General features: G+C 48.3%; 3 protein-coding genes across 7 annotated transcripts; all 3 read left to right on the top strand.

Annotated features, from left to right (window-relative positions):
- The first annotated feature begins 533 nt into the window (after positions 1 to 533).
- LOC116428461 (uncharacterized) lies at positions 534 to 3,351 on the top strand. 3 transcript variants are annotated; one of them, XM_031980127.2, is made up of 5 exons: positions 534 to 663; positions 1,639 to 1,775; positions 2,350 to 2,529; positions 2,604 to 2,717; positions 2,802 to 3,295. In XM_031980127.2, the coding sequence occupies exons 2-5, from the start codon at positions 1,662 to 1,664 to the stop codon at positions 2,874 to 2,876; spliced, it is 483 nt and encodes a 160-aa protein (XP_031835987.1). In that variant the 5' UTR covers positions 534 to 663; positions 1,639 to 1,661; the 3' UTR covers positions 2,877 to 3,295. The 3 variants fall into 3 exon arrangements, with proteins under 3 accessions (XP_031835987.1, XP_031835988.1, XP_031835989.1); XM_031980128.2 differs by having other exon boundaries at positions 639 to 746; positions 2,802 to 3,351; XM_031980129.2 differs by lacking the exon at positions 534 to 663 and adding an exon at positions 1,155 to 1,482 and having other exon boundaries at positions 2,802 to 3,351.
- Positions 3,352 to 3,477: 126 nt separating this feature from the next.
- On the top strand, positions 3,478 to 5,809 carry sing (MARVEL domain-containing protein sing). Of its 3 annotated transcripts, none has more exons than XM_076369255.1 (5): positions 3,478 to 3,593; positions 4,725 to 5,081; positions 5,151 to 5,333; positions 5,406 to 5,546; positions 5,603 to 5,809. In XM_076369255.1, the coding sequence occupies exons 2-5, from the start codon at positions 4,929 to 4,931 to the stop codon at positions 5,681 to 5,683; spliced, it is 558 nt and encodes a 185-aa protein (XP_076225370.1). In that variant the 5' UTR covers positions 3,478 to 3,593; positions 4,725 to 4,928; the 3' UTR covers positions 5,684 to 5,809. The 3 variants fall into 3 exon arrangements, with proteins under 3 accessions (XP_076225370.1, XP_031835984.1, XP_031835985.1); XM_031980124.2 differs by having other exon boundaries at positions 3,546 to 4,540; XM_031980125.2 differs by having other exon boundaries at positions 3,546 to 5,081; positions 5,172 to 5,333.
- Positions 5,810 to 6,201: 392 nt separating this feature from the next.
- Positions 6,202 to 9,969, top strand: LOC116428462 (uncharacterized). Its single transcript, XM_031980130.2, has 3 exons — positions 6,202 to 6,475; positions 8,739 to 8,883; positions 8,964 to 9,969. Exons 1-3 carry the CDS (start codon positions 6,418 to 6,420, stop codon positions 9,121 to 9,123), a joined length of 363 nt encoding a protein of 120 aa, XP_031835990.1. The 5' UTR covers positions 6,202 to 6,417; the 3' UTR covers positions 9,124 to 9,969.
- The last annotated feature ends 78 nt before the right edge of the window (positions 9,970 to 10,047 follow it).

Here is a 10,047-nt window from a genome sequence, read left to right on the forward strand (position 1 = left end):
ATTCTCACATTTTCTGACGAGACAAAGACGATATTTTGCGAAACTAACTCGAAGAGAAATCACATTCGGGAACGAAGTTATTTTATTTCAATATTTCTCGAATTGATATTATACGAAGTATAACATTAACCCTTTGCACTCGAGGGCTCCGTTGCAGAGCCGTTTAAAATTTGTCATCGCGAACTGTACAATTCTGTCATTAAATATATTATAACATTTATATCTATAATCGATAGAAAACAGTAAGACACATCTATGTCTTTTCTTTCCATGCGCGTGTTATTAATTTATATGTTAATACGCTTTTTCTATTAAAATTCCTTCGAGGTGCTGGTAACGTCAGTGAGAAACAGCTTCGAGTGCGAAGAGTTAAATATCAAGTGTTACAGTTGTACTGTAGGAAATCAAGCGGCGAGTGACAGCTGCGAACGGTTAATTTCCCTTCGGAATGACTACCCAGCTGTTTTGCATCGCGAGAAGTCGACGATACCTATCCAAAATTCGCGTAGACTATACATTGCAGATCGTAGGACGTCTTTCCTCCAAAACTTCCGTTCGCTTATGATATCACCAGTGACGTCATCGGCGGTACCGCAGCGGTACCGTCAGCGTGCACTTCAGTCAACCACAGACGCTCGCCGCGTAACCATCTACCTTATTAAGGTCAGTTTAAGCGTCGAATACACTTTCCCGGCTCAGTGTCCAATCGTTCGCCGTACACCACCAGTAAAATCAACAATTGCCCGGTACACGAGACCATTTCCATCGAACCGGTCGTTTCTCTGGCGAGTTTCTCCTTCGATCGAGCCTCGAGCTGAACTCTATTCCATCTAAATTCAATGGAGAAAAAGTCTGTTCCGTTGTATCGCGGCGTACGCGATTGCCGTCGATTATTACCGAGAAAAGTGACGTATTCCGCGATAATAACGATCGATAGGAGACGTTGAACGAATATCAACAGGTCACGCGTTTCCATTGCGACCGGTTACTTCACTCGATGCTTCCTCCCGCGAGTGTAGGTGTTCCATACGAAAATAACCGGTGACTGTACTTCGCGCGTGTTTACCGAACGCCGCGCTAATTCGGGGTATGCTCGCGATACAGGATCGAGTAGGAGATTATTTGCGCGCACTATCGGCAGTTCGCCAGTGTCATTATCGTTTCTCGAGTAGCCGATTCCCAAGATTGTTCATTGACGGCCGCGCTCCGCCTCCGCGCATTCGATCCCCGCCGTGATAGAAGGGGAAAGCAATTTCACGCGTTATCGATCCGCCGGAAGCTTCAAGGGTGCGCCCCGATATCAATGGAACGAAAGGGAAAGCGCGACGTAGATTCTCTCCGTGCGTACTGCTCATCGGTCAAGTGCGCGTTAAAACCCGATACGTTGAATTTCTGTCGGACGTTACCGACGCGACGGGCGGACGCGTTAAAAGTAGAAAAACGCGCGGACGAACGAAACATGAGACAGCACGCTATTCTTGGGTATGTCGGAAAAGGGAAGAAGAGGAGGGCCGACGGGAAATGTAGGCCGCGCCTCGAAACATCAGCCTTGGCCCTGTTACTCCCCGCGAAGTACTCGCGCGCACGTCCTGGAGTCGGCGGCTCCGAATCGTTTGACACGCTGCTCTGAAATTTCAGAATCGGCAACGAAGGGAACGACAATGTCGCACTCGGTAACCATCAGGACGCAAACCGTGTCGAGCAGCTCCACGGCGTTTATCATCAACAGCGGCTACATGAAAACATGGAGCGGCGCAGTAAAATTGTTGCAGTTGGTAAGTTTTCTTTCGCACGCCGTTCGTATACGTTGAGTAACGGATGCGTTAGAGAAGTGGTAAAAGAGTCTCGCGATGTAACCCTTTGCACTCGAAAGTTTCTCGATGGAAATATTTTCTGACGAGATACAAGTCGTATCGTTTGAAACTAATTTAACGATGATTCGTAGATAAATTAAGCGACAGAGGTGTTTTATTTAAATATCTCACGTAGCGATGCAAACTTTAATTTGAAATATTAAATATTCAACTTCATGGTTTTGTTGTGTCGAATCACGTGGTGACTGTCACCTCTCGAGTGCAAAGGGTTAACCATACGATCGGCGCATTCTTTCGGTGACAGTAGCAATCGATCGAAGCAAATATGTATATTTTCAAAGTTATTTCCCTATAGGTGGTTTATAATAAATATATTCGAAATTTGTTAGTTAATGTGTTCTGTAGAATGTAAATTCTGCAATGAATAATGAAAAATAGAGTATGTTGCCACTTTCGCTTTCAGATTAGAACGTTCGCCCGTTTAAGTGGCGAACTTAATCTCGTTCGTTAATTAATCTCTGGATGCTTGTTTCAGGTCCTAGGCATCGTGTGCGTGTCGATAATTGGCCATCAGTTCACCATGTACCAGTATTTCGTTACTGCTGACTTATTTTTCCTCCTAATAACGACAGCGTTCCTAATCGGTACAGGCATCTTGCTGATAAGCTGTTTAACATCCCATTCCACGGCCACCATTATCGCGAAAACCATCTATGTAAGCAATAGATTCTTTCCAACGTTCGAAACATTCGAATCTATCCGACGTTAACGATCGCATCTCTGTCGTAGGAACTGATATACCATTCTATAGCGTTCGGACTGTACCTGTCTGCATCGTTGACGTTCCTGGTGAACGTTACCAATAGGAACTCCAGGGGAAACGAGGTTTTAATGGCCGGAGCGGTAAGAAGAACGAAATCGCTCCGTTCTCCTCGAACGTCGGGCGAAATTCGCCCCGAACCAGATACTAAACTACTCCATTTTTAGATCTGCGGTTTGGTGAACTCGGCGCTATACTTCCTCAGCACGATCATCGCCGTGCGCTTGTACAAAGGACACTGATGATGCGCAGCGTTCGCTTTCATCGGACGACTTTGGATCTCCGCGTCATTTCGAACCGTATTTTCGAGCTATTTCTCGTCGAAACTTCGTCCACCTTCGACAGAACTCTTCGTACTGTTTTATATGTACATACTTGAAAACTTCGTTCCGATCCCAGGCGAATCTCCGAACTTTCTAAAACCGTGTTACGTCAACGCAGGATATTCGCCGTGTACTGAAAGCCACGAAACAAATGTACAAAAGTTGTAACCATATTCATCCACGATCGAATGATAGATACGCGCAGACTTTTCACCGCGTGTCCGAATAATCCGCGCAAAAGGCCTTATCGACGGGCGTTTGGTACTTCTATACATACTCTTTTCTATTTATATACATTGCATACAAACGTACGTGTAATGTGCGTATATATATATATATATACACACGATACGCACAGCTGACGTTCGTGATGAACTGTTTACCGAAATAAACTTTACCAGTGAAAGTTCCAACGAAAATCCCGCTTGCATTCGACGCGTCGCGACAAAGCAACGACCTAATTAACAGTCCGCGAAATTGGCTCGTTACGTCGATAAAAATGCGGCTTTCTTTCCCGCACTGTGGCCATCGACAGGACGCGGACTCGCACGTAACCGCGTATGCGGGACGGGTTTCAATAAAGCTCCACAAGAACAGAGAGAGAAGGAGGACAGGATACTGCGGTTGGCGCGCAACGTAAGCAATGAAATTATGTAGCCGAATAGGAACGAACGCGCGCGTCACACGAGCATGTAGGAAATTAACGACTTTTCATCGCGACCGAGCAAATCGTCACCCGATCGGGATCGTTGAACAGCCCTCCGCCGTCGGCGTCCTTACTACATCGCTAAGAAGCGAATGCGATTCGATCGAGAGAATTGAGGAAATTAATGTTTCGCGTTCTGAAACTATTATACTACATATTCAGAAGCTATAAAAAGTGCTTTCTGACATAGAACAAGTCCTTTAACACTAGACCTACCATACCAGTCAGAATGACTGGTTTTGATCTTGTTTCGTAATTATTAACATCTTAAAAGCATTCAATAATTGAAATGATCTTGAAAATAGTTTCATTTGAATACTATAATGAATGTCTAAAAAAACTGACAATCTATTGTTACAATTTTTATATGGATTACATATTAATCGTATTAAATTCTCGGTAGTTCTAGTGTTAATAACTAGAAAGAATATCACGTATTCCATTAAAATCTACAGAAATCAGATATGAAGAAATGGACCGCATTGGCTTCTGAGCGACTCATATGTAGGTACTTGAAGATCGTTTGAATTCCTAGGCTGAGGAATCCGGCTGATCGATCAGTTTTCATTGTTTCCTTCCGTTTTCTTAATCTCTAATATTTTCATGCGCCTTCCATTCGTCGATATGGTTACAAGTAACCGATCGAAACTACGAAGCTGCAAACTAGGACACCTCTGGTTGCGCTAGAAATCAAGAGACCTCCCGACAGTACCTATGCCCGTTTCGTTCGGATCTCTTTTTCGTCGCGTTTCCTGCGCAGCAGCCGGTTCAATGTATGTTGTGGCGCGGCACGTGCCAGAAATAGAAGTCCGTATCCCTCGCGTGGAATCCAACGCGGGGGGTGGTGTCGCGGAGTTTGAACTTTCAGAATGAACTGGTAAGTCACCCTCAGTTTGCTGGAAAACCGTCGGCCGGTCGGTTCGCGGCTCCCCGTCAATCGAGGAATAAGCGGCGGCTCGCCGTCGAAGCGATAATCCGTGGCTCGAACGCGATAGAAATCACCGGGTCGATTCATTGTCTGCCGCGCAGCGATACGAATTAATCGCCGTTTAACCAATTAGGGCCGCCGAATCAATGATCCGGGTGTAGACGAGACGAGGTTCAACGAACTTATCAATTGCGCGGACCCCCGACGGATACTTTCGCGGAATCGCGACACGAGCCCGGCGACGTGGACGAGATTCGCCGTCGGGGCGAAAAAAATCGCGTCGGGACAGCCGGATTCTCGCGGCGCGGCCGTGAAACCGATCGCCGAGCGGAGGAACATGGGCCGAAACGGAGCTGGGCCGATAATCAGGATGTCGTCGAACGGCACTCACGCCGCCGGAGGTGTCGAATGTTGCTGTTGCAGATGTTGCACCTGCATACACGTGGAATTCCTGAAGACCATGCCGGGCATTATCAAGCTATGCGAAACGGTACGTCCTACTCGTTAGCCGTTTCACGGAATACCGTACGGCGATAATGATCGCGCGCGGTGGTTGCAGATAATCAGCGGCCTGATACAGAGCCTGCTAATTAACTACGGCCTGAGGTACAGCACGACGATCGGCTCGGCTTTCGAAGGATCCCTGACCACATCTTCCGCTTGCTTCTTGACGTCGTCGGTGTTGCTGGCCTGCTACATCGTGTCCGAGAAATCGTACAAACTGATCAAATCGTCTCTGTTCGTGCGTACGATAATTGCAATCTTCGATCGGCGCTAGTTCGATCCCTTCTAATAGCCTTCGCGGCCGTTTCAGGAGATGATGTTCAACGCTCTAGCGTCGTTTCTATACCTGAGCTCGGCTTCGTATTTGGCGTTCTCCACGAAGATGTTCCTCCTCCCGGAATATTACATAAGGCCAGGATTCGACGTGTATCCTGCGATGACGGCAGCTTACGTAGGTATCATTACCCGCGACACTTTTTCCATCGCTGAACGTGTCCATTTCCACAGATGATGAGCGGCTTTGTCGGGGTATTACACGGAGCGGACGCCTATTTCTCTTACGCGCACTACAAGACCGGACGTTATTGAATCTCTTCACTCCCCGACGACGATTTGTAATCGGATCGGATAATCAGGGAAATGGGTCGAGTGCTTATTACCCGTTCAACCGATACGGCGATCTTTTCTACATAGGACATCCACTATTTTCGTATTCCTGTACAGAATTTGTAAAAAAGAAAAGAAAAATAAAATGTTGAAACCAGTAAGCGCCGCGTGGAACAGAGACGCCAATAGCATCGCCGAATTCCCGTCACGGGACACGCGTCCTTCACGGCACGGAGCTGAAGGGGTGCGGTCCGTCGCGCGGCTCGTCTCGGAGGAAGCTGATGGCGCGTAACATATTTTTGAGGAAGACTGTACGAAAAGCGTGCAGGTCGTTTCAATGCGTACCAGGTTATACGCGGTTCCCGGACAGTGAATGGAAGTTACACGTCGGTCCTCATGGACTCCCCTCGATGGAGACCGTGAGGTTTCTCTTTCCTCTCTGCCCCGCCCCTGCCTCTGCCTCTTCCCGCGATCCGTGAAGCGTAGCTGGCCTCTCTTTCTTCCACTTTCGGTTCCGAGCGTTCCTTCTTGTTCGACGCACGCTCGGTTTCCGTTGCTCTCGTAGAGGCCTCACCGAGCATATCGCATGACTCGCGAGGCATGTGGCCGACAGTTTACTTCGGGACCTCGAACCGGTCGATTCGCGGACGATTTCGAGCGTTCCCCGCGACTAAGGTAAACGAACGCGAGGAGAGTACCTACAGGATCGCCCGAACATGAGGCTGCACGTCAGAAGCGTCAACGACAGCCACGGACTGGCCTCTTCGAGGGAAGGTACGTATTCCAGTTTCCCTTCGATCCTCCGTACTCGACTTTTGATCGTTCAATCTCGGCGAACTTGCGTGTCGCGAACCGATCGTCGACAAGGACAGTCCCGGTGCAAGGCTCCGATTGCATTCTAAATCGATTCCCCCGATCGCGTGATTTTCGAGGAACGTTCTCGCCCGTTCCCGTCGCGAACGCACGAGTCTCGAGCGAAACTCAACAGGTGTCTAATCCCGAGTTCGCTTCTCCTCTTCTCTTTCCACGCCGATTCGCCGCGGTCCGGAGCGCCTTTACCTGCGTATACCTGCATCGTTACACGGTATACATTCCGATGAATTACTCGAGACAAGGCTACCATTATCCGTCCGTACTGGCCCCTCTCGCCGTTTCTTCCCGCGATCGGAAAGTTTTCTACGACCAAGTGTTACTCGCCGCATTATCAGCGTGCAGTATCGCGGCAAGAAACCACCGATACTTTCTCCGGTCACTAGTATCCACGCGATTTCACTTGTTCTCCGATCGGCTGGAGCTTTGCTTTTGAAATCAATCCGGGCGTCTTTCACGCGGACGATTAAATGTACCACGAATGTACGAGCGTGTGCGTCTACGTATGTACATTGCTCACGGTCGTATAACGGAACCGATGCGAGGTAATTAGTTTCTGAACGGGAACGTTGCAAATATTTGTCTCCGACAAACAAAGGAAAATAAGGGGGCACACGTCGCGCTGTCGCGTCGATGGGAAGACGAGGAATTATCGTCGTATCTGTTCAACCGTCGACAATGACGTGCCGTTCGGAACGTTGAATTATCGTCGGTTCCGTGGAAACGATTTCGCAGATCGTACTCGTGTTTCAGGAAAAATCCGGCGGCCGATCGGAACCCGATGTTTACTGTCTCAGCGAATTATTAAACACGGCTTTCGTAATCTATTATTTCCCGATGGCGCGCTTTTTATCTGCCTCGGCGATAGCGACTTCGAATACGCCTCTCTCGTACAATGTAGACATCGATTCTTGGGAAATGCTAGCTGGTTAGACGCGCGAGAAACCTTTCTCCGGGAAATGCTCTGCCTAGTGCGGGCACCGATTTCGGGGCAGAAAACGCGCTCATTCGGAAACTCGGGGAATAGCTAGTTTGGTATACGAGTCACCGCTCGCTTCGGTGCTTCCCCTAACCGCTTGCCACACGATAACGTGTGTTTTGTGGTGAAGATTTGAACGCTAGATTTATTCTTACGCCTTATTCCATTGGTCATATAAGAGTACGCGTTTGTTCATATAATTCGCGGAAAAAAGATTGAAGGATAAAGAATTATGCGCATTCCTGTAATCGGTATTCAAAATCGAAATTACGAAGTAATGTTAGAAAGGTTCAATGTCAAACTGATGAATTCCGCAAATTTAGTGTTAAATAGAGATGATCGTACATATCATTCTATTCTTTCTTCAAATATTATCGCTCTGTTATTAATTATACTTTAGAGCGAACGTAGACAGGAAACATCTGTTTTCAGTGAACCATTAGAGATGGAATGTGGATGTATCGATCACGGTTGAGAAATAAGTCATAGGGCAAGGGGTTATGAGAGCTTCCAGCTAGAATTTTACGAGACCGTAAAATCGTCGGCGCGCAACAGGTCTTCGGCGTTACATAATACGCTTTCTTCGGCTGCACATTCACCTCGGAACAATACGCGATTCTCGACCGGTCGAAAAGCAGGGGCGATCCACCACCCGAGTCGATAATTTTCACGCTTTACCAGTATCCGAGATAGCAACGAGTACCTTGCCCCCGTGTCACGAGTTTCGAGATTGCCAGCAGCTGTCTCCCTTAATTCTCGAGCGTCGAGCAGCGAGACCCTCCGAAATTTCGTCGGGTCTACGTGACGTAGCATTAGGGGCCTTGATAAACGTTCCTTGGGTCCTTCCTCTTCCTGTTCCGTCACGGTGGCGTACGTGCCCCAAGGAACGTCACCGAGAGGTCCGCGCGAGCAGGAAGGAGTCACGATTCACGCGATGACGTCAATCCATCAAGTGACCAAATATTTCGAGCTCCTTATACTCGATGATACGTCTATCGCGTTCGATCGACGAACGTCAGCGCGCGTATGTACGTACATACACACTCGTTTTATCGATCTCTGCCTTTACCGAGACTCGACACCGTTCGATAACCGATCGATCCGCGTAACCCGGTTGCCCGCGGGAGAGAGGATTCCGAAAACGCGCGTTCGATTCGTTCGAGACGATTAAGAAGGAAACTGTTTCAGGGGAAGTGTCGTGGTCTACGACAGAGACACCTTTCACCGCCGAAGAAGAAGACGCGATAGTCACGTTGGTGGTGGTCGTGGTCGGTATCATCGTGGCCATAGTTATACTCTTCTCAATGGGGATATTCATCGATTGCAAACATCAGTACGCGAGCATCGTGGCACACGACATTCTCTGTTACCGGCTAATCGAATACCGGCGAACTGACCGATCGTTCTTTCCAGGAAAAAGGACGCGCTGAAGAAGAGGAAGCTGAAGCTGAGAATGCCGCCGATATCCCGAGCGAGAAAGGGCGAGAAGGAGGACGTGAAATCACTGGCGGCCGACATGTGTCCGAACGGGGCCAGCGACGCCGATTTCCGAACGAGGAACGCGGTGGTTTGACAGTCCACTGCGCCGTCTTGAAATTCAACACGAATGCAAGCCACGGTGCAGCTGGATCTTGTTGAACTTCATCGAGACGGAGGAAGGTGGTCCCCGGCGGAAGCTAACGAACTATCGAAGCGATTTAAACGATTTAAGCGATCCAAATGAGCGAGGGGAGTGGCTCGTTGTCCTAGAATCACGCGGGGAAATGAAATTCGGCGAACGACGCGCGTGCCCATCGCGGGGAAGTTGTTCGCGAACGGAGATTATAATGATTCCCTCGACTGTGATTCATATATCCCTATTTATCTCGTCCGTCGATTGAAATTCTTCGATCGCATCGATCGGATCTCGTGGCCCTGCAAAAAGTTGTTGCGGCAAGCAACGCAATTGGAATGCGACGAAGCTGATCCCTCTTTCCTTTCTGTCTTTCTCTCCTTTTTGTTCCCTCTGTCGTCGTCTCGCGCCGAATTTAAGTGTTCGCTCGATACGATGAGCATCGTACGAACGGGAATGCGAACGTATCAACGTGAAAACAGATGTTTACAGACGTAGGCGGTATCGACTGATTTTATGCAACTGCATTTCGTCGCGATTCCAATTGCTACAGTGCCGAGATGTCAATGTCTAGTCATTCCTTCGGCCTTGTAGCGATTAGCTGTTGGAGTGTCGTTCCGTCATCTATCCGCGCGACGAATTTATCGCGGATCATTCAATAAATCGTGGGCAACGTTGAATGTTCGCGCATCGACGCTGATTAGAACGGCGGAAAAATATGCTGACGTGAAATGTAACACGAACCGATTCGTCGGGCGCAGATTGCAGAGCGTTCGAGATACCTCTAATCGAAAACCGTGTACGCATTATGTTCGTATCGATTCACCATAATCGTGTTATACATGTACGCACGCGTACACAAACTTAAACTGTACATACGTGATA

This window comes from Nomia melanderi, chromosome 1 (genome assembly GCF_051020985.1).
Source record: "Nomia melanderi isolate GNS246 chromosome 1, iyNomMela1, whole genome shotgun sequence".
Classification (NCBI taxonomy): Eukaryota; Metazoa; Arthropoda; class Insecta; order Hymenoptera; family Halictidae; genus Nomia; species Nomia melanderi.

Excerpts from the sequence above, each read along its gene's own strand:
- LOC116428461 (XM_031980127.2), top strand. The coding sequence starts at position 1,662 with ATGTCGCACTCGGTAACCATCAGGACGCAAACCGTGTCGAGCAGCTCC. Across the intron at positions 1,776-2,349 it reads CAGTAAAATTGTTGCAGTTG|GTCCTAGGCATCGTGTGCGT; the intron begins GTAAGTTTTCTT and ends TGCTTGTTTCAG. Across the intron at positions 2,718-2,801 it reads AGGTTTTAATGGCCGGAGCG|ATCTGCGGTTTGGTGAACTC; the intron begins GTAAGAAGAACG and ends CTCCATTTTTAG.
- sing (XM_076369255.1), top strand. The coding sequence starts at position 4,929 with ATGGGCCGAAACGGAGCTGGGCCGATAATCAGGATGTCGTCGAACGGC. Across the intron at positions 5,082-5,150 it reads TTATCAAGCTATGCGAAACG|ATAATCAGCGGCCTGATACA; the intron begins GTACGTCCTACT and ends CGGTGGTTGCAG. Across the intron at positions 5,334-5,405 it reads TGATCAAATCGTCTCTGTTC|GAGATGATGTTCAACGCTCT; the intron begins GTGCGTACGATA and ends CGGCCGTTTCAG.
- LOC116428462 (XM_031980130.2), top strand. The coding sequence starts at position 6,418 with ATGAGGCTGCACGTCAGAAGCGTCAACGACAGCCACGGACTGGCCTCT. Across the intron at positions 6,476-8,738 it reads ACTGGCCTCTTCGAGGGAAG|GGGAAGTGTCGTGGTCTACG; the intron begins GTACGTATTCCA and ends AAACTGTTTCAG. Across the intron at positions 8,884-8,963 it reads TTCATCGATTGCAAACATCA|GAAAAAGGACGCGCTGAAGA; the intron begins GTACGCGAGCAT and ends CGTTCTTTCCAG.